The sequence below is a fragment of the Desmodus rotundus genome, chromosome 8 (assembly GCF_022682495.2).
Source record: "Desmodus rotundus isolate HL8 chromosome 8, HLdesRot8A.1, whole genome shotgun sequence".
NCBI lineage: Eukaryota > Metazoa > Chordata > Mammalia > Chiroptera > Phyllostomidae > Desmodus > Desmodus rotundus.
This window is the reverse complement of record NC_071394.1, coordinates 11,110,164-11,137,375: the sequence shown is the minus strand read 5'-3', so window position 1 is coordinate 11,137,375 and position 27,212 is coordinate 11,110,164. Positions and strand designations below refer to the sequence as shown.

Here is a 27,212-nt window from a genome sequence, read left to right as displayed (position 1 = left end):
CAAGTGGGTCAGGTGTCTACAGAAGCAAGACAAACCATGTAAACCAGGTACCCGATTAGTGGATTTTACCTCTAGTTATATTTCTCACAGGTGAGTCGATTGTTTTCTTGCTGCTGGGTTTGATGACTGTCCTTGGTGATTACTAATAAACATAACTGGTTCCATTTCCCAAATATGTTTCAATCTCACAAGTCATATATTTCTAGGACCAGAGCCAAAACGAATCAACTCAGTCTTTGGAAAAGCAGCTGATGGAGACATAACCCACAACTTTAATTAACATCGAGGCTTTGAAATTGAATACACAGAAGGAAAATTAATGAATTGGTTAATTTTGTCTTCCCTGTACATTAACCATTTAATATTTACCCAGAACATACATACATCTTGTGTGAGATACATTTTATTCTAAAGGTTTTATTACAAATGGATAGTTTTTTTCCCCATCAACTGCTGATTTCATTTGCACTTAAAGCATCCAGTTACCATGCTGAAGAAAAGCTAAGAGGCAGCGCAGACACCTGCTAAGCCGGTATGCAAGGGTGACCTTCCCAAGTATATCGAGGCCGCTGTCTTTGACTTAAACAGCCTGGCCTGGCTGCACTGCCAAAGCTGCCAAGAAACTAAACCAGGACTCTTGAAAGTTTTTCAAGCTGGAGTCATGTTTGCCAATCTGGTTTGGAATGGGCTCTCGACAAAGATGGCTCCTCCCTGTGCTCCTACTGCTCTGGCCTGGTTCAGTGCAAGAGGGCTACCAGCAGTTTCTGGAAGTCCCCCGAGGTGTCCGAGCGAACCATGTTGGAGAGGGACTTCTGATACTTCTCTTGGAACTTGGCTTTTATCCCCTGAAGGTCCACCTGTAGACAAGATCACAACAGCAATGGAGATGGCCATGTTTATAGCGTGTTCACCACAAACGTAGGCAGGCACTATACTAAGCGTATCATTCTCATTTGCTCATTTATGGCTGAACACAACCACTAGAGGTAGGAGTTACTATTCTTCTGCTGGTGTGGAGGACAAGAGCAAAGCTGAGTTCAGCTCCCCAAAGGTTCAGAGATGTTTCTGTGTGTGTGTGTGTGTGTGTGTGTGTGTATGTTCCAAGAGAACTTGATGGACACTGAAACTTGGATTTCATATGATATTTATGTGTTTAAAAATATTTCAGCTCCTAGTGCAGCTGAAATTACCTTTCTTTGGAATTTTAAACAGTTATTTAAAAAATGAATCATTCTTAGGTAGCAGGACTGGACAAAACACAGATATTTGAAATGAAGCGTCTTTTTTCCTCATGCCCTGATCAGTGTGTTAGAGCCCGGCAACAAAATTCAAATCAGTACCAATTTGTAGGTCTTATTTTGAATCAGATGTATTGAAAGCTTGAACAACCGAGGTGCTAGAAGTAGTGAGAGGACTGAGAATAAAAATAAATTGGAGGACTGTTCTGTTCTAAAGACTCCTACAACTTAGTACGGAAGAGAACGCTTGCCATAGAAAGATAAACTTCCAGACAGAACATGACGAGTCTCATAAAAGAAGCCCAGCATCGTCTTTAAGCCAGAACTTTGTTGTTTCTTTCCTTATTTCTTAACAATTTAAACTCTACCTTGCTTTCTAGACAGACCTACAAACCATCACTCAAGTTCTGGTTCTTTTTACACCTGCCCCAGTTAGAGAGCTGCACAGGAGAGAGAAAGATGAGAACAGGAGAAGGTGGGTGAGTGAGGAATCGTCCCAAGTGGGTGCTGAGCAGGAGAGAGACTGTAGCAGGCAGGTGGTGCCTGTGTCTCTGCTCCCCTGGCTTGTGCCCTGTTTGGCTGGGGGTGGGGCAGAAACGGGGCGGTCAATGTGGGCGGCACGCTGCGGCTCTGATCTTATACTGTGTTGCTTTGGCAGATTAGGGGTTCTGGCTAACAGTATCTGGCCGGGCCTGAAGCATTCTGAGGGGACGGTCCCTGTGCGGGCATGACCCAGGACACAGGGTCAGTACTGAGATGGACGGAGCGTCTTGGAATGAATGCTCCATGGCCCGCACTGGAGTGAACGCAGAACACTGAGGAGCCCTCTGAGCCCGTCTGTTCTCCTGGGGTCTTTCAGAATCCCTGCCCTGCTCCACCGCCAGCCTGCTCCTTTGACTTCAGAACTTTGGTTGGGGGGTTGAGTTGCTAGGAGACAGAGAGAGAAGACAGAGATCTGAGCGGTAAAGGAAAGAGAGAGATTGGAGCCACAGAGGAGAGAGAATGAGGGTTGCAGAAGGGTGACAGGGAGATCAGAGAAGAGGAAGAGGGGGGAGAGGCAGAGACTTTAAGAGAGAGAGAAAAACACGAATAGTGGAAGAGGAGGAGGAGGAGAAAGAGGGGAGGAGAAATTCCAGGAACAGAAATAAAAACAAGAGGGCACTCTTTGCTAAGTTATGTTTAAAAACAACACTGTTAGTTAGATGGTTAAATATTACTTGTCAAAAGCTGTGGGCCAGAATTTGGGTTGGTAGCTTTCCCCCTCCGTCTAACAATTTTTTGAGTGGAGATGTCTGTGGTTTTTAAGCACTCAGTTGCACGTCACTCTCCCAGGCTTCTCCCACTGCAGCTGAAATGTCATTCTCCCCACCCCCTTTCTTGTCATTTCGTCTGTGTGTGGCTCTGTATCCCAAAGCATTTGCTCTGAATCTTCACAGCTACTCCCCAGCTTTGGGCTACTCACTCCCCTGCCCCTTTCTTGCACTTGTGCATTCTCAAAGCGAGATAATATCACTCCTCATAGTTCAAAAATTGGTTCTTGTAGGGTAAAAAAAAACCCCTCAATCTTTTTACGTAAAGGTACCTATAAATGGAACATAAGCAAATATACAGCATATTTGTGGTGTTAACATTTCTTGACAGGGAAGGGGGTAGCAATTAAGGGAAAAATGGGTCCCAAAAGCCTGCTTAGTTGGTGATTAATCATTTTAAAAAGGTTGAGAAACATTGTCTTATACTGATGTGTTTCTTGTGCACAGCTGTGCTTCTACCCAATTAAATAAAGGCCTCGCTCAGGAGGCAGGAAATCATTTACTCATTGTCCCTGCTGCCGGGTAACCTAATCTGGCACTACGTTTTGTCTCCGTTTTGTCTTCCATAAAATGGAGTCGAGCCCAGCTGCACCACCCAGATGGGCCCCAGGAGGTCACCCTGCACACCCCCACGAGCTTTCTGGAGCCACAGGTGACAAAAATAGAAGCAGCAGCTATCATTATTGTAGTTTTACAAAGAGAAACAGGTTGAATGGTAGCACAAAGGGTCTTTCACAAAGTCTGGGAAGGCAAAGGGTGTCTTTGTTTTACTTTTCCTGTAAATAGGTCCTTAGTAAAAACTATTTGCTGATGACGCCTGCCGTGGTGGCAAAAAGAGAAGTCGCAGCCTGCCACTTTGGAGTCGAATGTGCCTTACCTGAGCCCTGGTCACAAAGATGTGAATTAGTGTCTCCTCATCCGTCCCTGCACCCTTCATGGCCTTGTACAGACGGTCAGCAAAATAGCCCTGCTGATCCCGGGCACACCTCACTGGGCGGAGGAGGGACAAGGGAACATGAGACAGTCACATTTTGTGGAATAACATGGAGACCCTTGAAGGAACAGAGATAGCCCAGAGTGTCACATGGCCACCCTTGGAGGTGATTGGATAGTGAGATAGGTGCTTGAAAGGAGTGAACTTCCTACTGTTGTGTAATGGGATCTGGAAGATTCCTCAGGTCAGGGCACTTGGAATCTTCAACCAGAACCGAGTCAAAACCCCTCCTGACAAATAAGAACCCCTACTGTTCCCCCAAGACCCTTGGGAGGTGGAGGAATGCTTGACCATCCTCAGGCTGTCCCCACCAAGCTCATGCTTCTGGTCTGCAGAAGTAACTTCATATCCAAATGAAGTCGCTGATGCTGGAGCTGGGTCCAGAGAGGAAACAGATGGGCCAGCATTCTTGCTGCAAGAAAACTTCGTCATCTTGGAGGCTCCCTTGGTTGGCCTGCAGCCTGCTTTCCCACACTAAACCACCTTCCTTCCCTTTGCTTTTCCTCACTGGCTTTGTTTTGTGAGTCTCATCTCTGGATCCTTTCCAAGTTCTGCACTGACCTCTGAGTGTGCAATCTGGGATGGGGACTTGAAGAAAGTCTCGATCCCACTCATAGGTCACCTCCCTGCGATGCTGCTAGTTGCTCTTCCCCGGCCCTCCCCTGCCTTCCAGCTTTGACCTAATCCACAAGTTAACGCAGCACAATTCTGGCTCATGGAGCGGGAGATGGGGTGCATCTCTGGGGGATCAATCGTTCTTCTCTCCCCTCCTCCCAGGCTCATATGAGTCCATACTGACTAACAAATGCTTTGGGGGAAATGAACCATTTCCTCTTTAGGTTGTTAACATTTACCTACAACGCTTCACAGTTTTGATGTTAGTGATTAATAACAAATGATAACTTCAGCATAAGCATGTAATGCACAACCTTAATACGTCCTTAATGGAAACTCTTGTTTTCTAGGTAATTGCCCGTATGATGGATGCTTATGAGGAATAGGATTAGGGAGGCAGAGTCTAAGTTGGGGGTCTCCTTTTGTAGGACATGTGTCAGCCATCAGAATGTCCAGGATCAGAAAAGCCCAGGCCCAGGTGTCTGACCTCTGCAGCCCGAGGACAATCCCAGAGCTGCCTGATTGGTGGTGGTTGGGGAGAACCTGTCAATTTGGGGAGTAGCACATTTGGGACTCACTGTGATCCCCAGACCTTCTGAGCCGGTAGCCTCACCATGTTTTCCTGGGGACCCGCTCCTGTGCAGAACTAACCGATGCTGAGATGCCTGTCTGCCTAACGCCAGGGCACTCCACACCTACGTGGATCTCTTCTGCCCTGGCATTGCCTGTCCCGATAGTTTGTGGAGGAAACCCTCAGCTTTCCTTCTGTATACAGTCCATGCCTGGTGGACAACCTCTGTCCTTAGCAGCAGCAGAAGTCCCTCAGATGTTTGCACAGGGCTTGCTAGGGGAGATATGGAAATAAAGGTGGTGAGTGAAAGGCCAGGCTGCTGGCTGCTGTGCTGTCTCCTGCTCCTCCTTACTCCAGAGCAGTGGTTCTTGAACCCCAGTGAGCGTGAGACAGCCCTTAGGGATCTTCTCAAAGTGTGGCTTCCGGCCTCCCTTCCTGGAGGTTCTGAGAGGGAAACCGGCAGTAGGGCTCAGGAAACTGTATTTCACACACCTCCCCATAGGCCATTCTAATGCAGGGGCCCAGGAACCCCACTTTGAGAAGTGGTGTTCCAGAGGTTGCAAGTGGTGGCGGTCATTTGGTCTCCTAGCCCCTCCTCCTTGACTTTAGTCAAAACCTGGAATCTTTATGAGTTAGGTGGGAGTACGGGGGTGGGGGGCTGGCTGGAAAATGTGGCCATGAAGCCATGGCTACTATCTGTGTGGTTTATTCCCAAGGTCTTTTCTAATCGCTTTGTGAGTTGCTACCACTGGAGTGCAGCGAAGTCCTGCATTCCGTGGCCCCCAACTTCAGGCAATGAGCCTCTCCTTCCTCCAGACCCTCCTTGCTCTGGCTGTTTCTGTTTTTATCATCACTGTAGCCTACTCTGCTAATTGTGTGTATCTGCCATGGTCTTGAAGCCTCTTAAGAGCAGAAACTGGACCTGTTTACCTCTGATCCCCACACCTAGCACGACCCCTGGCCCAGGCACGTACTAAGTAAATGTTAAGGAATTGAATGGATGTATTACTATTGATATTAAGAACAATTTCATTACCATTAGTAATTAATATTAATAAAGATTAATATTACTGTTTTGACTGAACTCTGGTTTCTCCTGAGTCTCTGCGCTGTAAGCACAGGGAGGGTTTGGAGCCTCCCAGCGGGGCCAGGAGTAGATCTCTCCATTTACCTAAGACACTCATTCTTTACTCCCTGAGGACTGTCGACCATGTGTCTTCATTCTGTGGGTCAGGGGTTTTAGGTCTCTGTACATCACAATAGGAGTCCTGCTAATTTGAATGCACAGTGAGGATGGGTTTTTAAAAAAATCAATTGCTGACATTGTTCAAAAAAGAGAAAAGGAAAGAAAAGAGAAGGCTTGGCAGTTAGAGCACATTTTTTAACTTCCAGGGCTGCTTTTTGGGTTCTTCCTTCCCTTCTGGGGATGCACCTCTCCATGTTTTGTGCCATTTGGGACCGTGCCACGGACAATGCCTTCATTCCAGGGCTTGCAAAAACGAAAAAGGAGCCTGCCAGACACAGCCCCATGCCCACCTATCTCTCTGCTATTTCCTGCCCCTGGGCTGCACCTGGAGAGAAGGTCCTGGTGCTTGCTTGGCACGGTCAGGGTCTGGTCTCCCTCCCAGCACCTTCTAAACAGACCTCATTCATTCCAAATGTTGAAGGGAACCAAATGGAAAAAGTCACCCTCGAGCTATCAGGCATGTGCAGGAACTTGTTCATGAATCCAGAGCCTGGCTACTTTTGAGTGTCGTATGAGCTACATATGCTCCTGAGACGGGACAATGGTCCCAGGCTGTTGACAGGTGCTCTCAGGGACCTGTAGTCTCAGTGGGACTGTAGTGAATGCCACAGTGTGTGCCGCAGATGACCTCTTTAGGACAAAGTCCAAGTATTGCCTGCTGGCTGCTCACAACTGAGTTTCATCCTAGGAATTGTCCTCCAAGGAGGGAGCAGCCTTACCCAAGGTTGCGAATGCCCCTGGGTTGCAACCAGCCGCTGCTTGATGTGGGGTACAAAGACCTGGCCCCCTTGCGCACTTTGGACATCGGGCTTCAGGACTCCTTGGGGAGCAGCAAAGCCCAAGCTGCACCTGCATCGCATTCATTCTCTCCCTTGACCTGTGATGCTGGGTGTGTTGTTCCCAAAACTGTTCTGTGAAAGCTTCCTGCACGCAAACCTCCATCTCTGAGTCTGTCTCCAGGCAGCCCAACCTAACTCAGGGGCCCTCCCAGCTCTGCTTTACCGAGAGTTAGGTAGGCCTTCTGCAGGTCTCCTGACGTTTCTGCTTCAATGGCCTCTTCGATGTCTCTACCGATGAGCTGGAGAGACAAAGTCCGGCCGTTAGTCCAGGTTTTGCTTTTGGTGCACTTGGGGTTCTTCCCCCACAGAAAGCACTAAACTTGTCCTGAGTGGTGTGGCTCAGTGGGTTGGGTGTCATCCTGCAAAGTGAATGTGGTGGGTTCGATTCCCAGTCAGGGCACGTGCCTGGATTGCAGGTTTAGTCCCTGTCGGGGCACATATAAGAGGCAATTGGTCGATGTTTCTCTCTCACATTGATGTTTCTCTCCCTCCCTTTCTCCTCTCTTTCCCATTGTTCTAAAATAAGTAAATCTTTTTTTTTTTTTTAAAAAGCACTAAACTCTCTCAGATTTGGTCATGCAGCCTGAAGGGACTCCTATCTGTCCTCCTAGCTTGCTGAAGGGCTGAAGGTGGTTGCCTCCCCTCCTCCATTCGAGTGGGGGCTCTCACAGCTGAGGAGTTAGTCCAGATGTGACCCCTAGTGGACTTGACCCCAGTCACGACCACACCCTGAGCCTCAGTTTCTTCCTCTGTAAAATCAGGGAATGGAAGAACAGTGAATGCATGCTGTATCAATAATTCTTTATGTTTATATGTAATACTGAGTGTCCTATGTGTTTTCAAATTTTCTATTTCTTTCTATTTCTAATTTTCTGGGAGGCTGTGGTTGCAATCGTCTTACCCACACCTTTCTTGTCATTTTTGTCCCAGGACTGGGGACTCTGTCTCCTACAGTTTGGGGGAAATAAGTAGAGGCTATGAAGTTCATGGTAAGAACTTGGTCTGATATTTCTGATAGAGTGGGGCTGCATGGGCTAGAAGCGGGGGAGGGAGGCTGACCACATCAAAATGCCACTTGCCTTCATTCTGGGGTGATTCCAAATGATCCTGTATTCACCACCAGCTGGCATATCGCTCTGCACAGCATTACATGTTAGGTTTCTTTCCAAATATTTACAGAAGCTAAAGTTCAGAGTGAAGTATGACTATGCTTAGTGCAAGTACTGTCTGGGCCGTGTTCAGAACCAGCAAGTAAAGAGAAAGGAGAAGTTTTTGTTGGGTTTGGAAAGTGTGTCTAAGCATTAGGAATACCGAGACATCTTTCTTAGAAATTATATTTAGAGGATATGACGCAACTGTGGTTCTATAAATGACTGGGCCCTTGAGGACATGCCAGTGGAGGTTATGTAGTTTGTTCTGAAAGCGAAGGCAAACAAGATACTCTTTGCGGTGCAAGCACAATAGATGTGGGGGGCGGAGGGCCCAGATCTCTTGAAGCCCCGTTGCTTGATCTCATCATGGTTGCACGTCTAGGGGTCTGGAGTGAGTAATGGATTAGAAGCAGACTGGGTTGGGGGCTTCAGTCCTGTGCTTTCCTTAGCTGTTCCTGGCCTTTTGGGGGGTTTGATGTGGGAGCTGGTATTTCAGAAGGGACTGGTTTCACTTTCTCATAAGTAGGGTTCTGCTTCTGTAGACTGAGATTGCATTTCAAGAGAACATTGTATTCATGCAGGTCTGTGTTTACTAAAAAAATCCTTACATTAAAACACTGGCTGTTTCTATTGTTAAGACTGGGCCAGACAGTGCTTTGCAATTTTCTGTAGCAGTTTAGCCTACACAACAGATAAAAGCAGAAAAGCAGAACTCTTCTGGGGAGGCAGCAGATGGGTTCCTTATGCTAGCTGAGACAGCAGTGCCAGGTTTCTGCCCTGTCAGGGCCTCTTCTTTGCACAACTCCAGGGGGCGCTATTCACATAATACAATGAGAAGCCATTGCTCTCTCTTCTCTACCTACCTCCTGCCCCACCCCCCTCCAGGTAGTTACTAAGGCACCTCCAGGGGCTCCAGGGAACACAGATGAAAATCAATTGATTGGCTCCAAGTAATTGTGTCCCTCCTTTGCAAACAACACACTTTTCACTTCCTGGAACACTTAGTTCTTAGGAGGTTCTTGGACATACCCAGGCTTTCTGATCTCGGTACAAAAACCACATTGCTAGGGTGAATTTCAGACAAGCCTCAAAGGCTTCTAGTTAACCAGGTAGGGAGAAGAACAAGGGAGTAAAACCATTTCCCCCCAGTTGGTGGTGTGCCCACAGCAGAACCCTATACACCAGCTTTGGCTACAGCAAAGGGCTGAAGACTCTGGACTGGGCTCAGGAGCACTTAAAGGGGAGAGGCACAGGGGAGGGCACAGTGGGGAGGTGGTGAGCCTGGGCTGTGGGGGTGTGTGCCTGCAATTTATAATGAGCCCTGTTTGAGGAGCTTTGGTTTTGTAACTGTATACTTTCCTATTTGGTAGACTTGGGGGCATGATGCTACTAAGTTGGGGGATCTCTGTGGCTTGGGCTGGGATTTCTGAGAGCATCAGTACTTAAGATACAGTCTTAGAGGGCAGACAAAGGGCAAAAGCCTGAGTTTTTGTGCCAGAAGTTTCAACTCACCTGTATACCAGGGTAACCTGTGCCACATCATATGCTCCAGGGATCGGACCCTAGCACCTACTGCTTGCCAGAGACTAAGTGCTGTACTTCTGTTCATTCATTTACCTGTTACTAAGTGAAGTGGCAACTATTATTATCCCTATTTTATTGTTGAGGAAACAGAGGCACAGAACCCTTAATAACTTGCTCAATGTCCATACAGCTAATAGCATAGAGCAGACTTCTTAACCTTTAACCTGTGTCAGAATCTGGAAACTTGTTAAAACACACCATAGGCCCCAACCCCAGAGAATCTGACTCAGTAGGTCCAGGGTGGGGACTGAGAATTTTCATTTTAAATAAGTCCTCAAGTGATTTTGGTGCTGCTGTTTCAGGATTAATTTTGAGAATGATTGGTCACAGGGGTGTCCACCCCGCAGCCCACAGGCCACATGTGGCCAAGGATGGCTGTGAATGCGGCCCAACACAGAATCATAAATTTACTTAAAACCTTTGTTTTTGCTCATCAGCTTTCATTAGGGTTTGTGTATTTAATGTGTGGCCCAAGACAGCTCTTCTTCTTCCAGTGTGGCCCAGAGACGCCAAAAGGTTGGACACCCGTGGCTCAGGTAGTCAGTAGTTCACACACACACACACACACACACACACATGCTCACATGTGTGTGTGTTTTTAGAGTCAGCAAGGACAGCCACCCTCAGAACCTCCACCCACAGCCCCTAGAAGGTCTAGGTCACAGAGACGTTTTTCAGCTCCGTCTGCACAGCTCCAGGCACAGAGGCCTGGGCAGTGCAGGGTCGGCTGCCTTTGATCAGGACTCTGGGCACGATTTGAAAGCAGGGGCCTTCAAGGCTTCTATGTGCAGTGCTGATAACATTCCAAAGCTTTATTGTCTTTTCATCTGCTGGCAACACATAGGAAACACTATTTTGAGTGAGGAGCGGCCAACTGCAGCCGAGGTAGGAGCTCAGGCTGGGGAATCTTGGAGTTCTCATCCACTTTCTGCTACCGACTTGCTGTGTGGTCCTGATAAGTTACAGATGGCTCCTCACTCACAACAGACTTTCTTTGTCCGGCAGTTGTGGGTAAGTAACAATGACTGTTCAGCCTGCATTATGGTGACGGTATTGTGAAATTGAAATGAGATACAGGGCACAGAAGGGCTCTGAGTACTTAAACGCCCTCTACAAATATAAAATAGAGACCAAAAATAAATAAATAAATAAAGCACATAATCTGATACTCCCTAAAAGGCTTCTTGTACTGAAAGGCTGATTTTCAGGGAAGGACTCATCATTCAGTGCCTTGAAATAGCTGACTTGCCTTGTTGGCTTAAAATTATCATTAGATTTTTTTTAAAAAATGATTGTATAAAAGTAATTTCTACACATCTTTTCAGGAGCGTGTATCTCTGAGGTGCATCTCATCCACCTGGGGCGTGGCAAGCACTGTAAATTAGAATGATGACAACAGCAAATGTTTGGGTGCTTACCACGTGCCCGGGACTGTCCTGAGCCTTTCAGTTTGTCTTATTTAGCTGCTAAAATCCCCCTCTGAGGGTGTAATGGTGGAGATCATGGCTCCTGTTTCACAGAAGAAGATGGAGAGGGTAGGTCACTGGCCAGTGGTAGAACCAGGATGCTTCAATTCTAGGGCTTTGCTCCTGAACTTGACACCTGTCTGCTTTCCTAGCCTCTGTTACAAAGCAGTGTTTCCCAGCCTGCGCACTGCACTTGCAGCTGAACGATTCTTTGTTGTGGGGGCTCTCCCGTGCATTGTAAGATGTTTAGCAGCATCCTGGCCTTGACCCACTAGATGCCAGTAGCACACAGTGTGACAACCCCAAATGTTTCCAGACATTATCAAATATCCCTTGGGGGGCAAAATGACCCCTGATTGAGAACCACGGTTGTAAAACAACCCCCCCCATTGGTTCCATATCTCAGATTGGGGCTTCTTTTGGAAATAACTTCAGACTCAGTCCCGGTGTGAATGCCTTGCCCTGGTACTTGATTACTCACAACTTGATAGGCTTGAAAGGTGGCTCGTAACTGCTTGTAGCTCCTCTTGGCCAGGACTTCATTGAAGGCAAGTTCATCAGTGCCCCAGCGGCCTTCCCCTGCCTTGCGGGTCAAATACAAACATATTTGTAAAAGCCTTTTGTAAAAAGACTGAATAAACAGTGTTGGGACCAAGCGTCACGTACAGGAAATTATAAAATATACATTGAACAGAAGCTAAATTGATTGACTGAACACTTTAAACTTCCAGCTCATGAACACACTTCATATATTGATCTATGTTACTTATACCCTTCCTAATGACAAGCCGGATCTGAGGTGGGTAACCCCAGAGTATAAAAGTAGGAATAATTCTTTCAGGTCATTAAAGACAGTATATATGAGAGATACTGTGAAGATCGTACATGTTTCCTGAGTAGCTCCCATTTGCATGCACTGTAGACACACTTGTTGAAAGTAACACTAATAAATATTTAAAAAGATGCCGCCGAGACTGGCACGTCTGCCCACTTACATCATACAGATCTTTGGCATCCTGACCAGCTAGATCTTCGTCCACATTATCTCCTTCATCACGATTAGCCTAGAAAAATTGATACATTGTTATGAACTTGAGTTCCTGCCCGACTGCAGAAAACAATGAAAGGGAAGTGCTGGAAAGCCGGGTGGTTTCAGAAGGGTGGCGGGAGGAAGACCCAGCTGGCAAAGTGCTGCTCTTTGCTGCCATCTTTTGGGCACAGCCGATAAACAGAGTACTTCCGTAACAACACTGGTTTTTTCTTTTTCGAAGACAATCAGGTTGCTCACAAAAACCACTGACCTCTTAGATGGGCTGAGAGCAACCTCACAATGGCCCCTAGAGTCAGCCCAGTGGAAAGCTAAGAGTCTTCTGTCCAAAATATCAAATTTCAGCTCTTAGGGTCCCAGTCCTGAAGAGCCCTGAATGTTGGTCCCCGAAGGTCTTGCAGTCTAACTAAGCCCTTTGTGGCAGGGAGACTTCTCTAAGATGTCCCCAGTGGCCCACACCCTTGGATGGTCGCTTTCCCTTGAGTGTGGGCAAGATGTGTGGCCATCATGAGATGTCAATCCTGCGATTATTTTGTGTTGGCATGGCAAAGAGGATGTGTGCAGATGTGACTAAGACCCCTGATCGGTTGACTTCATCGAAATGGATATTATCCTGGAGGGTCTGACCCAGTCAGGTGAGGTTCTTATTGCTCAGAGATGGAAGGCGTCAAAGAGATGAGCTCCCGCTGGCCTTGAAGAAACCAACTTATACTTTGAACTGTCTATGGGGCACACGGCAGGGACTGCAGGTAGATTCCAGGAGTTGATAGGGGTCTCTGGTTGACAGCTAGCAAGAAAACAGGGACAGCAGTCATAACAGTCACAAGGAACTGAAACCTGCCAACTACTAGTGAGCTTGGAAGAAGACCCAGGTCCTCAAATGAAATGGTGGCCCTGGCTGACGACTTGATTTCAGCCTGGTGAGACCCTGAGCAAAGGACTCAGCTAACCTGTGACCAGACTCCTGCCTGATAGAAACTGTGAGATCATAGATCTGTGTTGTTTTGAGTTGCTAAGTTTGTGGCAATTTGTTGTATAGCAGGAGAACACTTATACTTCCTGCTACAGTTGAAGGCTACTCTGTGTTCTCTGCCATCAGCCCATCCACACTGAGAGGAAAGGAACAGAAGAAATGCACAAAGCTAATAAGATGGTGTGTCGGCGAGAACACAGCTGCCGTGTGGCCAGAGGCCTAGGAGCTCTGTCCCTTCAGGGCCGATTCTGAAAGCCCTACTTTCCTGGCTGAGCTCCCTGCAGTGGTTCTTACAGGCTGAGACTTGGGGTGAATCCTGGAAGTGAGTGCAGACTTGTGTTGGGAAAAGGGCCCTGCCTGGGGTCAGATGGCCCGGTTCTGGCTCCCGGGCCATGTCTTACCGTGTGCAAACCCGGGCAGGTTACCCATCCTCTCCATGCTGGCATTTCCTCATTGGCAAAATGAGGCGGGGATGCCCAAGGAGGTAACTCATTAACAAAAAGGGATTGTACACTGCAAATGGCTGGACAAACTATTACTCTGGGAGAAATTCCAATTGAGTAATTTCACAATAGCTGATCTGATGGAGCCCGGGTTGGTGATCCCTGGGTAACGTTTTTAATCAGAGAAGGAAGTGTTAGCCGTGGACATGGCCTTTCTCGTCATGGCACTGTGCTGCTGATGGTTATCCCCAAGGTCATAGAACTCGTGAGACCTCTTCCCTCTTACCTGCAGCAGGGACACCAGAATTTTTTTTAGGTTTCCACTTGTATCATCTTTGACATCTGATTCTAGGCTCCGGTCAAACACTTTTGAAGGAGAACAAGGAGGGGAGGAAGCAGAGAGTTTAGTCTCACAGAGGCGTTTTGAAAGGGACATTCTTTATCTGAAGTCAGAACAAAAGGTTACTTACACCTTTGGTAGGCCTCTTTAATGGCGACAATTTCCTAGAAAAGGCAATAAAATCCACAGGCCAAGGTGGGTTAATCAATAAGATATAGAGAGACACATAGAGGAGTGAGTCAGGGGCCTGTCCCTGGACACAGGACCCTTCCAAGAGCGCCATCCCATGGGTCGGGGCATAGGCCTGGAGTGGGCCCCTAGAGGGGCGAGGGGCCCCTTCCGTGCGAACATTTCAAACCACACAGGTGAGGTGTATGGACTTCTCCTTTGTTATAGACGCGACTGTGACTGCTGATGCCCTCTTTCATTACCTCTCCCCGCCTCTTACTGCCAGCCCCGACCAGATAGCCAGGTTAGCCGTTCAGTGCATATGCTGGCAAATCTCTCTCTCTGTATTTGTATACATATATGTGCCACTGAAAATACATGGAATCATCTTGTGTTTGTGTTTAAGAAGAGGAATACTGAACATATTGGGCTTTGACTTATTTTTTCATTCCATAGTATATCTTGGAGACCCAGCTACGCTTATATACAGTTAGTTACCTAGTGTTTTTTTAAATTGGATACAAAATGTTCCATCCTTCAATAAAGCACAGTTTGTTAAGCCAGCCTCCAATTGATGGGCATTTAAGTTGTTTCTAATTTTTCTCTACTTCAAACAAGGCTTGACTCAGTAAACAATTTGTTGTGTGCATGTCCTGGGAACAGTCGCTTTGTATTTCAATGACCAGTGTGCCAGGCGGTCCACTCAGGAGCTGCCTCCGTTTACACTTGAGCCAGCGGTGTGTAACAGCAGATGGTTCCCCCTTGTATCACCTGCAGGCTGTTTAAAATGAAAGTCAGCACACAGCATGGGAGAAGGGGGGACAGTAGAAGTGAGGAGCCTAGCTCTGGTGCTTTGGTGGGTGGGGGGAGCGCTGGGTGGCCACCTGTGTCTAAGCAGCTCCTTCCCCTTTCTCCTCCTCCCAACCCACTACCAAGATCTGCCTGAACCCGGGCCTGCGCGCTCTCTGCTTTTCTTCTTACTATGTCAGATCTACTTGACTGAAAATAAAGGACTCTGCTTGCTATTTGAGACCAGGGTCTGAAAGAAACCACAGTGAAACAGCGTAAGGGCAAGTAGGATTAAAGAAATAATGATTAAATGAACCTTCTTGCCAAGGCAGGCTGCTGACTGCCCTGATCTTGGATGCCTCTTCGAAGGGACTGTGGTGCTTCTGGGAAGGTCGGGACATTGAGTAGGGAAGGTTGTGTGACTGTTGGACTGAACAGATGCCACTGCCCGTTGCTAACCCTCCTCTAAGGTATAGTCCTAAACGGCAGTTCCCAGAAATGGAGGGTTTTACTATCTTGTGGGGGGTAAAGGAGTCCAAGCAAGCTCCTGAAAGCAGTGGGTAGATACAGCTTGGAGCGTGGCAGTGTTTCTGGAAGTGCGGTTGGAAGGCACAGGCTGAGCAGAAGCAACCAGCCCAGGGTCGTCGGCATGAAAGGCTTCACTGGAGGCTCAGTGGCCAAGCACTTCTGCTTCCTGCTCCAACCTCCGCTCCGGTTTCCTACCTGGAGGCCTCAAGTGTGTTGGGGTTTCCTGGCATTTTTCTGGCTGGGCCTCTGCATTCTACTGTGATAAGTGGTTGTAGAAGAGGGAGGAGGGTCTTCAGATAATGATTTGTAGACCCTCTTTACTCTTGATGAATTCCTTGGCCCTTGAGGGTTCTGCAACCAAAGACGGATGGGCTTCCACTGGGGCCTTAAGCAAATACATGCTCTCTTCAGCAACTGAAATGTGGCCTGTGCCCAAGGGACCGGGGAAAGGTCTGCAGATGGAAGAACACAGAAACCTCCGGAGAGGTGCTGGCAGCCACGGGGTCCCCCTACATCCCCCACCTGCCTGGCTCCTTACAGTCTTTTTGGTACTCCATGCTAGATGAGAGCCATGGATGAGGGGCTACCCACGCATGCTTGGACTGCGGATCACAGTATTCATTTCAGGAGACCAGCAGAGTCAAGCTGGCAAGAGGAAAGTAGAATCTTGTCTGCTGCATATGAAACTGTGTCCATTTAGAAAAACAAAGGCTGCGTTGGTACAGCTCCTCTGGAAGGATCTATTCCGTCAAGCCAGTGGCAACAACCCCAAGACTGACAGCCAGAGGACTGGAAGAGGCTTCTGCCTTGCACGGGTGGAAGTGGACACATTTCTGCCCAGACGCTTGCTCACCCCCAGGAGGAATGCCGGGTGTAGTTTCCCTTCAGGGTGCTGCAACCACCTCTAAGGGGTGTGTGGACGCTCCATTGGGGTGGGATCTGAGGGCTTGGCTGGGACTGACCTGATTGGTTCTCGTGCACAGGACCTCGATGAGCACCGCCTCATCTGTGCCCAGACCCTTCATGGCCTTCTGCAGCTGCTGGGCGTCGTATTCGCTGGGGCGGTCCAGAAGGGCCAAGGCGGCCTTCCTGAAATTCCCACTCAGCTCACTCTTGAGCACCTCCTCCAGGTCCTGTAGGAAGACATCGAGAGCCCTGACTGGGAATGGCCCGAGAGGAGAGGGGCAGGTGTCTGCTGTCCCCATTGGGTCGACAAGACCCTCCCATGGACACAAATGTGTATGTTAAGGAAAAATGATACACTATTATTAAGGTTCAGTACTGTCCACAGTTTCGGGCATCCTCAGAGGTCTTGGAACCTGTCTTTTCCTGTTAAGGGGATCCCACTCTATGTAAAACTGCAAAGAAAAGAAATCCAGCTGCCTACTCTTACAAGCCACAGGCATGAAAACAAATCCTGTGTGTTTACATTCTGTTTGAACATAGAAGCCAGCTCAGGATACCTCGGCTCTAATCCTGGTTTTCCTGCTAACCAGCTGTGTCACCTGGGAATGGGTATTCTCTCTGGGGGTCAGTTGGCCTGGGGACTTCGACTTCTTCGTATCTGACGTGTCCTAGCGTCATGCTGTTTAACTCCAGATCACCAGGCTGTCTGGCAGTCTCGGCTGCCTGGGACAGCGGAGAACTGGAAAGCGAGCACACGATTGGCAGGTGCAGGCATTGCGAAGCTCCGCACTGGAGTGTGTCTGCTTTAGCACAGCCCTGGCCTGCACTTCGAACCCACTGGTTCTCATTTCATGGCGCAATAGAAGCAGCCTGTGTCTGACTGTCTGCATTGCAATGGTGGAGACAGGGGCTGCTGCAGTTGGTTAGGTGACGGTTAGGCGATGCTGGCATGATGGAGGGTCAGTGTCAAGGATCAACGTCATCCCGATCCTTGATACACAGCCACAATGAAGACTCACTCATTTCCCTCAGGGGCCTCAATGAGTGACAGTGTCGTGCCCGATTGTGAAGAGAGAAGCAGAAAGACCATAAAAGCACAGCCGTCTGGCCCACGTGGTGTGTAAATAGTTTGTCTCATGGCAGTGAGTTCTCTAAGAATGAACACTGGCTCTCGAGTTCCAGAGTCCTGGTTCTTTTTCTTTCTTGTGTGTGATTTTGCATGAGTCATGTACATGAATGAGCTCCACTCTTCCTCTGTGTAGAATGGAAACATTCGGCCTTAGCTTAGCTCCCCTTACTGGTCCGTGCTGGCTTTATCCTGCTGGATTCTCCCAGCAACTTGAGAAGGGAGGTAAATTACCATTCAGTCTCTATGTGAGGAGGCCAAGGCTGGAAGAGATAGTTGCCTGCCCAACGTTGGAGTAAGGAAACCCATCTCTACCTCTGTGTCTAGTTACACATGGAGTGGCTGAAACTGTCAGGCTTTCATAGACATGGACTAGAACACATTCTAATGGAGTTAACATTCGGTTTGCATACTGACCATTCTAATGGCATGAAGAAACGGTTAAATTGCGTTCATTCTATAGGAATAACAAAATAAAGCCTGATGCATACTTAAAGATTTGTATACATAACATCATCAACAAAAAAATGAAAGACAAAAACATAAAGTACTAAGGTAATGCTTAATGAAATAGGTTTTTTTTAGTTTTCCGTAACCCTCACTTATGAAGGATGTATCATTCTTGAAGACAGCTAAAAGAAAGGGAGAATTCTTATATAAAGACCCACTTGTGAAAACTGATTTTCAAATCACTAGCCTATCTGTAAGTTAATATGTGGAATTAGTCCAAGAGAGCGGGGGGAAAATTGACGGAGTAATATAAAAATAAAGTCAACTTAAAAAATGAGTTAAAGAATACTGATTTTACAGGCTGTTGCGTTAACAAGGCAGTTTCAGTGTTCTGAAGTCAAAGTTTTCACTAGTTATTTCACTTTTTCCTCTTGGGTTAATTCAAGGCTGCACAGCTGCTCCCCAGTGCCTGGGGCACACAGAAGGAGCGGAGACCGTCAAGGCCAAGGCTGTGTGCATGCATGCGAGGACCCCTGGAATCACCTTGCCATACGTTGCCTTGTACTCTTGCTTTATTTGTTGCCTCTCATTCGATGTCCTACTTGATAAGACTTCAATGATGGCCGTTTCATCGGTCCCTAAATGGCAGGAGAAAGAGACAAAGCAAGAATGAACAAGAAACAAGATGGAGATTTATTTTCGTCAAGTCTGAGGAAGCAGTGTGGCCGTCAGAGGCCGCGGTGGAACCTCAGTGGCCCATTGAGCTTTCATGTCTGGTGGAGAACTATATTTTTTCCACTCGAGAAATATCCATGGAAGCCTTACACTGCCAGGCACTGTGGTGCTAAGAGGAAGGAGTATGGCCTATCGCTTCATGTCGATCCTAGGTATATACTCAAGAGAAATGAAAACAAATGTCCACACAAAACGTGTACCTGAATGTTCACTGCAGCATCATTCACAGTAGCCCAGAGGTGGAGACAACCTGAATGTCCGTCAGTGGACAGATGGAGAGACCAAATGTGGTATACTGATACAACGGAATATTATTTGGCCAGAATATTATTTGGGATGAAGTAGCAGTACCTGCTACAATATGAGTGAACCTTGAAAACATGCTCAGTGAATGAAGCTGACCACAGGAGACTGCATGTTGAAAGATTCCATCCACATGAAAGTCCAGAACAGGGAGATCTGTAGAGACGGCACGTAGGCTTGTGGCTGAGATGGGGCGAGTAGGGGACTGAGAGCGAAAGACTGGGAAGTTCCTTCTCGAGGTGGTGAGAATGCTCTAAATTGACCATGGTGACGGACTGTTCACTTAGGCTTAAGGATTAGTTCTACCTTTACAGTTCTGGGGAGATTTAGCTGTTTGATTTCAACCAGGACACAGAACATTCTAGGATGAGCTCACTTATAAAAATAGTTGCGGTTAATTTCCTGCCTCATTCTGGTTCGGTTCCAACACCGTTGTTTATGTTGTTCCTCTTATTTCCTCCTAGTGTCACCTACGTAATGTGTATCCAGTTACTTCCTCTGTGACATTATTTTTTTTTTTAACTTCTGATTGCCAGAAATCTCACCTCAAAAGGGATTTCCTTTTCTTGTAAAAACCCTTTGAATCCACCCCTTTCTTTCCATGTGCGTAGGTCTTGCCTGGGTCTAGGGCCCCTGTGTCTCAGGGTTGGACCCTTACTGTTGTCATCCCTGGAAGGAGCCTTCCTGCCTCCCAGGCCCATTCCCCGTATCATGGCAAACAGGAATCGGGCCCATCCCTGGCTTCCTCTCTTCCCTCACCCCACATCCAGTTAGTTACCAGCAAGACCTCACTGTTTCACCTCTCAGGTCCACCCATTTCTCCCCGTCTTCACCTCTGTCACAGTGCTCAACAGAACTGATATCCATACGGGTTTCCCACCTTACTCTTACACTTTCTGATCCATGTTAACTGTCCCCAGAATGACCTTTCTGATGAGCAGACCAGGCTGCTCACTCCTCTGCTTTAAGCCATTCAGAACAGGCCCCTTTAAATCCAGAATAAGGTCTCACCTCTTTAGTGGGGCATACGAAGCCTTTTGGATTAGTTCCTACTTGCCTCTCATTCTTGTCCCTCCCCACTTACCCATTCCCAGGACTCCCTTCCATCAATTCTATAAATCATTTGCAGCTCCTAGAACACTTTATTTTTTTTTAATTAATTAATTATTTATTTATTTTAGAGAAAGGGGAAGCAGGGCGGGGGGAGAGAAACGTCCATAAGAACATCCATCGGTTGGCTCTTGCATGCCCCCATTTGGGGACATGGCCCGCAACCCAGGCATGTGCCTTGACTAGGAATTGAACTGGCTCCCTTTCTGTTTGCTGGACGATGCCCAGTCCACTGAGTCACATTAGTCAGGGCTAGAACACTTTCCTTCTCGCCTCTGAGTCTCTGCATGGGCTGATCCCTCTACCTGGAACATCTTTACCTTTGACCATGAGTCACATTCACTCCTACTCCTCCTTTGGTGCTCTGCTCACTGCTCATGTGACCTATTCTCCTTCTCTGACCGTCTCTGCCATGCCACACTGCAAGATCCATGGGAGCAGGGATTCTGCTCACTGCTGCATTCCCAGAGAAGGCTCTCAGTGTTTATGAGATGATTTTCTGAATGAATGAATGTTCAAGTGCATGCAGATATGAATGAATGAAGGAAGGAGAAGTTTGCACTGCCTTGTGACTGAACCTTGTCCCTGCACTGGTGTAGGCTGCATGTGCTACTCGGGTGGGCTGTGTGTAGCATGGACCAATAGGAAACCCTCTATTCTGATGCCATAGTCAACCCATATCTGGATAATTCAGGAAAATTGAGTTAAAATTTAAAAGTAATGTCTTCTAGACTTTCCTTCCTGGAATGCTTTAAAAAGAGAGACCAGAGAGCAAGGCAGATCTGGGATGGCTCAGCAACAGCCTGGAGGAGTGGGGAGGCATGGAAATGACAGTCTGGGTTCACCCTGGGAGCGATTCCCACTACCCGACCAGGAAGCGATCTACTGAACAATGACCTCATCTTACATTTCACAATATGCGTGTCATACAAGCAGTCTGGGCTGCCCAATTTCCTGTAAACATTTACAATGACTTGAGGCACCAGGGCCAGTCCCCAGTGGTTCTGGGAAATACTTTAAAATACGAGACACGAGGGAACCTCAGCCCTGACTGTGCATCAGACACTGTCGAGTAATTACACAGCAGAGGTCAGGACAGGGTGACCGTCAGCTTCGGGAGGGCTGGAGGGCCTCCTGGCTTTTGCTTTCCCAGCAATTTTCTGGGAAGATACCAAGCTGAAGGTCAGTAGGATGAAGGTCCCTGGGGTTGAAATGCACTCCACTTCACACCAGGGTCCCACGTGCCGGAGGAGTGATCCCCGCAGTGAACCAGGGGCAGGGGCTCAGCTTTCCCGCAGATGCCAAATGCCCACCACAGCCTTCCTTGTTGAGCCTGGGGGCTGCAGCCCCATCTTTGGTGCCCGAGGGCCAGTCTCTTCTGTTAACATCACTGGGCTTTCCAGTCCTGCAGTTTCTCCTTTGGAAATGGAGATGCAGGGAAGATAGATGAAGTAATGGATGGAGGAGAATTTTGCCTACCTGGGTAGGTCATTGATTTCCACTTGCTCACTGTATGAGGTTCCTGAGGCTGTGTTAATTTCCACACACTCAGGGACTTAAAACAACAGCCATTCAGTCCCTCACAATTCTGGAGGCTGGAAGTCCGAAATCACAGTGGTAGCAGGACCACACGCCCTCCAGAGGTTCTGGAGGCTGCTGGCAATCCTTAGTGGTCCTTGGTTTGTGTCTGTATCACTTCAGTTGTTACTGTGGGTAGTGAACTAGTTATTAATAAAGGAAGGAGAGCAAACTGAATTAGACATTGAGCTTAGTAACCTGGGGAGCATATGCCTGTTTACTTCACCAGGAAGCTACAGCTTCAGACCCCCGGGGATCATAGCCTTGCTCTGCCAAGGGGATTAACACTCCTCCCTTTCCTACCCTGGTACCAGATTTCGGGGTGGGGCAAGGGGGGCTGGACTGGGAGAGGTAGGCACGTGTGCAATAAAAGTCAAATGGCACAGGGGGAGGTGCTTGACCATAGAGGCCTGTCAGTCTAGCCCAGAAAACAATGGATTGGCTGGGGAGTGGACCCATCAAAAAACCTGTGATAACTTGGGAAGTTGATTGGTTCTTTTGAAAAAGCACCAGGTACTTCCCAAACCCAAGCTAATATATCTTGGGAGAAAAGGAGTGCGCTGGCGCTCGCTCTCTCCCTCTCCCTCTCCCTCTCCCTCTCCCTCTCCCTTTCTTCCTGTCTCTCTCAAGAATCCTCATTCACCCATGCATTCATGCAGGGGCACACTACTATGGGGGTCTAGCAGCTACCAGGCCCGCAATAGGCGGCATGGACTCTGAAGGACTAAGCTTTAATTTGAAGCAGACATTTTGGACCCTGGCCTTTGCTTTGGCCTTGTCGAAGGCAAGGTTGGACTTTTTCCATGGTGGGATGGAGAAAGATGGGAAGTTGGACCCCAGGGGCAGCCTTCTACACAAATAAACCATCTTGCCACATGCAGTCTTCTGTGCGTGTGTCCTCGAAGTGCTGTCCTCGTGATCCTGTGGCAGAGCCTGATTTCCACCCACAACACAGTCTCTGCCTGTCTTCACATGACCTTCTTCTTGTGTGTCTTCTCTTCTGTCTCTTTTAAGGACACTTGTCAAAGGGTCTAGGGCCCACCCAGGTAATCCAGGATGATCTCATCTCAAAATCCTTAATTACATCTGAAAGGACCCTTTTCCCAAATAAGGTCATGTTGCAGGTTCCAGGGGAACATACTATTTTGGGGGGTAGGGTGGGCCATTCAACCCAGGACACCCTCAGCAACAGAGAATAAAGACCAGTCAGGGGTGGGCTTATTCACTGCTCATACTCATCTAGTTTGGCTCTGTGTGTGAGCATCTGAGCATCATGTTCAAAAGGAGAAGATGAGCATGTAGTGAGGGCCAGTGAGGTGCTGGGCCCTGTGCTGCCTGCTTTATCTTCAGAACCTCCCTGTGAAAAACTTACTGAAAATGGACAATCTCAGAAACCACTCAGAACCACCCAGTCGGAACCTGCATGTTGACCATGGCTCAGACGCACATTAAGGTTTGAGAAGCTGGGGACCAGATCTTCTCCATGGAGGCTTTTCTGCATTTCTGTGAGGGAGGATGACAAACATCCTCTTACGTTTCAGGGGGGATAATGGGTGTTGGGGTCTATACACTCTCTGGGTTCAGGCATTTGCTTCAGAAGGGCCTTGCTGGGAGGGGGGCAGCAGAGGGCCCAGAGGAAGGCCTCACAAGAGCATCAGCATTGGTGGCAGGGTAGAGGGCTGTTGGGGAGGGGGCAGTTAACCCAGATCCAGACCAACCACTACTTCGGAAAGGAAAGGAGGGGCATCAAGGAAACAAGAAGACAATCTCTAAGTTTCATGTTGCTCTTTGGAAAAATCAAATAGTATTTTGTGGTGTAGCATTATTATTTTGGATAGCATAGGTGGGTGAGTGGGTAGAAAGTGCGCATAATCTTTTGGGTGCACGGGGCCTCTAGCCCCACTCTGCTCAATACACTGTGTGCATGTGGCCGTTGAGGACTTGAATTGTGGCTGGAGGTGAAACATTCTGTAAGTGTAGAAAGCATATTATATTTTGGAGACATGAAAATAAAAGGGATGTCAAAAATTTCATTAATAATTTTTATATTGATTGTTGAAATGAGATTTTGGGTATAGTATCAAGTTAACTAAAGTATACAAATTAATTTCACCTGCATTTCTTTTTCTTTTAAAATTTGATCTTTCAAAATTTTTAAATGAACCACGCAGCTCACCTTTGTCGTCATCGGACACATGGCCTTGGGCATTTAAACCCAGCCCAGGTAGGGATAGTACATCAAAGAGATGGGTGCATAGGCTTGCTGACAAATTTTGCCAATGATACGATTTTGCTTCGGCTTGCACTTCTTGGTAGAGGATGGAATGCTAGACCTTCAACCAAATAACAGCTTCCCAAGGTCGCCCTAGTTTCTGATCGCCCACACTCATGTCGTAACTCCTTGGCCTTGGGCAAGATCTTTAATCTCTGAGCCAAGGCATCCTCGTCTGCTACATCATTATATTACAACTTTACAGGGCTGTTGGGAGGGTTATACAAGATGAAGTGCATGCAGTACCCAGCTTGGCACTTGGCACAGAGAAGGCGCTCTACAACAGTGACCGGCACAAGCACGGTCTCACCTTGTGGCCACATCTAAAAGAAGGGAGGAAACACTGCATGACTTTGCCATTCAGTAGGTGCCCCACCTGTGCTTACTGAACTAAACTCATATGGTGGGCTGAGAATGTGGGAGTTTATCTTTAACCTCAGTGCCATCATTCCCACACCCACTTTCGCTCTTGGCTCCAGCCCACATCCAGGTGTTAGGACTTCACTAGGGAGGCAGCAGGGAGGCACCTGTGAGCCTGGCTGAGCCCCTTGGCAGAACTCTGAACTAGAAACGTCCTGATCCTCCCAGACAAACCTGTCTCCAATAGTTGTCATTCAAACCCAAGATTAGCCAGGTCTGGATGCAAGCAAGGGGCAGCGACTCTGTGCTGAGCTTTCCTCTGATGCTCCCAAACCAAACGGCCTGGTTGTCACCCTTCATTTCCAGTATGTCCCCCTCACCCCTGTCTCTCTGTGATTTATTTAAGGATACTTACTACGTAGAAATCCCTTCTACCACTTCCCGTCCACATCTTCTCCAACCCAAACTCCCTTGGGACTTCTCCCACATTTCTTAGGGCTAGACAGACTGTTCTATATTTAGATGGTTCCTTATATTGACCAAAATATGTCTTCCTAGAACTTCCACCATGGACCCCAGTTTTTTTCCTCCGAAGTCACACAAAGGATTTATGGCTGTATTTATTCTACCATAATACCCATTCCTAGAAAAGCAAATCTGCACTAATTTACTTCTAAGTAAAAAATCTAGCACTTGTTCTCACAAAACATTATGCCAAGTGAAAGAAGCCAGACGCATAAAGTCATATATTGTATGATTCCATTTGCATGAAATGTCCAGACTAGGCAAATCCATAGACACAGAAAGTGGATTAGCGGCAGCCTGAGCCTGAAGAGAGAGGGGACTTGGGAGTGGCTGCTAATGGATGCGGAGTTTCTTTAGGTGGCGATGAGAATGTTTTGGAATTAGTAATGATGGTTGCACAAGGCTGTGAATATACTAGAACCCAGTCTTCTGGGATGAGAACCTTATTTCACTAGTGATCTCCTTGGGTCCCAGAGTACCTCTTTATGACCTCATTCCGAGGTGCTTCCTCCCTCATCCCACCTTGTTCCTGGGGTTACCTTACTCTTGTCTTGATCTGTTGCTAGTCTCCTGTCCTTGGCCATGCCCTTACCCTTAGGCCTGGATGTAAAGAACTTCTCCAGTTTTGACACTTGATTCTTGTGATCCACAACTTTATGTTCGTGTGATCTACTTACAGATGCAGTTCCCAGATCCTGAATCCAGCTGTCATCAGCCCTGCCTCCCACCACCTCCCATTAAAGGGCTCAGAGGGCTTTGGAGGACATTAGGCTTCCATGAACTATAGCTCTTATGAAGTCTCCTCCACCTCCAGGTCAAATTAAATGTCATACTATCTAATTTCTAACTATTATATTGAATCCTGAAAAGCAGTAGGATCTGATTATAACTTGGAATCTTTCATAAAGAGACCCTTAGAAGTGATCCACCTGGGTTAACCTGGAAAACACAAGTTAACTGGGAAGTCATTTTCCTAAGATCATGGGAAAGTTGGACATGAGATCAAATTTAATCAATTTCAAAAGTAAATTAGCAAACAAAATATATTTCCTACCCATTCCTTTGCAGGCTTTGTTCAGCTTTTTGACATCTCGATCCACATCAAAACGCTGATGCTCTCTGGCTTTGGCCTACAGAAAATAATTGAACAGGTGAGTGGATGACAATAGGCCAAATTTGGTAGCTAATTGGAAGACACAGCAGATATCCAAATGCGGGACCACCTGCCACTTTCCACGTGGGTACATGTGGAAATCAGCTGGGGACACTCTGGCCCCAGAGAAATGGCTGGTACTCCTTGGAGCCAGCTGGCCTTGGATGACCATGGAGAATGGCCCTTCTGTTCTCCAAGACAATCAGCCCGGCCAACTCTGGGATGAGTGATTTTCATGTGTGACTGTCTCTGAAACAGAGTGGTACAGTGGGCCAGTGTCTTACAGTGGTGTTTCTCCCTTTTGCTGTGAGACACGTATATGTCTAGGGAATAGGTGTGGCCAGCCAGAAGCTGAGGGGTCTTAGCACAGATCCACTTGGTGACCTTGGCTAGAGCTTTGCCACTCACACAATGAGGGACATAATACTTAGTTTGCCAGAGATACCATGCAGACCAGCAATAGCATAGTTACTGGCTTTTACTGCTCCTTGGGGAAAGAAAGTTCTGTTTATAGACTAAGCTAATGTTTGTCACACTTCAGTCATTGGCATGATACATGCACTGATTTGTCCACAGCTACTTAAGTCTATCTTATTATTTGCTTATTATTTTTATTTCAACAGGCTTGCTTTGTTTCTCCTTAAAGATATTTTTGAAAGGAAACTTTCCGTTAGCACTAAAGTGGAAAACCAGTGTAGGTGCCTAAACAGAAGGTAAACATGAAAATAATTGTGCCACTAGAAAAAATTTAAAGAGGGGAGGTTAATTGCAGTTGTGCAGCTTTGAACACACCCTGTGCTTTCTCAGTGCGGTGTCTTTCGCACAGAGACTCTCTTCGATGACATGTGTCACCCACTTCCCACCCTCTGGTGAAGGACAGTTAACTGCTTTGTCTACACCACCCAGTTCCCCTCTCCCTCCTTCATTTCCTTTGGCTCCTACTGGGAATGAATGGTACACCACATAAAGCACAGTGGACATGTTGCATTTATCTGTCTGGCATCTACATTTCACATGGTCTCATTGGGGCTGTCACTCATGAGGCTTGAGCCCCATTGTCCTGCCCCCAGGTGGCACAAGCCCTGTCATTCTGGCAATTGTGACTGGTTCAGGAGTGGGGATGTAATCCAGGCAGGATCAATTCAAGTTTTTTCCTTGGCTGATATATGAATATTGAGAGAGCTACTACGTCTGTCCCCACTGGGTTTGCTAAACTAGAGAGGCGGGTCTTGGGCTGTTGGCAGCCATGCGTAAAAATATGGACGGACAGAGGGGAAGGAGGGAGGGAGGGAGAGGAAGGGAGAGAGAGATTGAGTAACATTGTATCAATCCTCAGATACAGCACTGTCTACATACCCTTGCACTTCCCAGTCTCATTAACTAACAAACCG

The 27,212-nt window shown here is 47.5% G+C and overlaps 1 protein-coding gene across 3 annotated transcripts in view; it reads right to left on the bottom strand.

Annotated features, from left to right (window-relative positions):
• Positions 1 to 226: 226 nt before the first annotated feature.
• ANXA13 (annexin A13) overlaps positions 227 to 27,212 on the bottom strand; it is a 45,712-nt gene continuing 18,726 nt past the window's right edge. Inside the window, exons 3-12 of one of the 3 annotated variants that reach the window (XM_045204913.2) lie at positions 25,723 to 25,798; positions 18,329 to 18,423; positions 16,266 to 16,436; positions 13,949 to 13,982; positions 13,765 to 13,844; positions 12,010 to 12,078; positions 11,496 to 11,597; positions 6,977 to 7,052; positions 3,426 to 3,538; positions 227 to 857 (exon numbers count right to left, since the gene is read on the bottom strand). In XM_045204913.2, the coding sequence (XP_045060848.2) occupies positions 738 to 857; positions 3,426 to 3,538; positions 6,977 to 7,052; positions 11,496 to 11,597; positions 12,010 to 12,078; positions 13,765 to 13,844; positions 13,949 to 13,982; positions 16,266 to 16,436; positions 18,329 to 18,423; positions 25,723 to 25,798 (936 nt within the window). In that variant the 3' untranslated portion in view covers positions 227 to 737. The remainder of the gene's footprint in view (positions 858 to 3,425; positions 3,539 to 6,976; positions 7,053 to 11,495; positions 11,598 to 12,009; positions 12,079 to 13,764; positions 13,845 to 13,948; positions 13,983 to 16,265; positions 16,437 to 18,328; positions 18,424 to 25,722; positions 25,799 to 27,212) is intronic. The other 2 variants (XM_045204915.3, XM_045204914.2) reach the window with 2 other exon arrangements.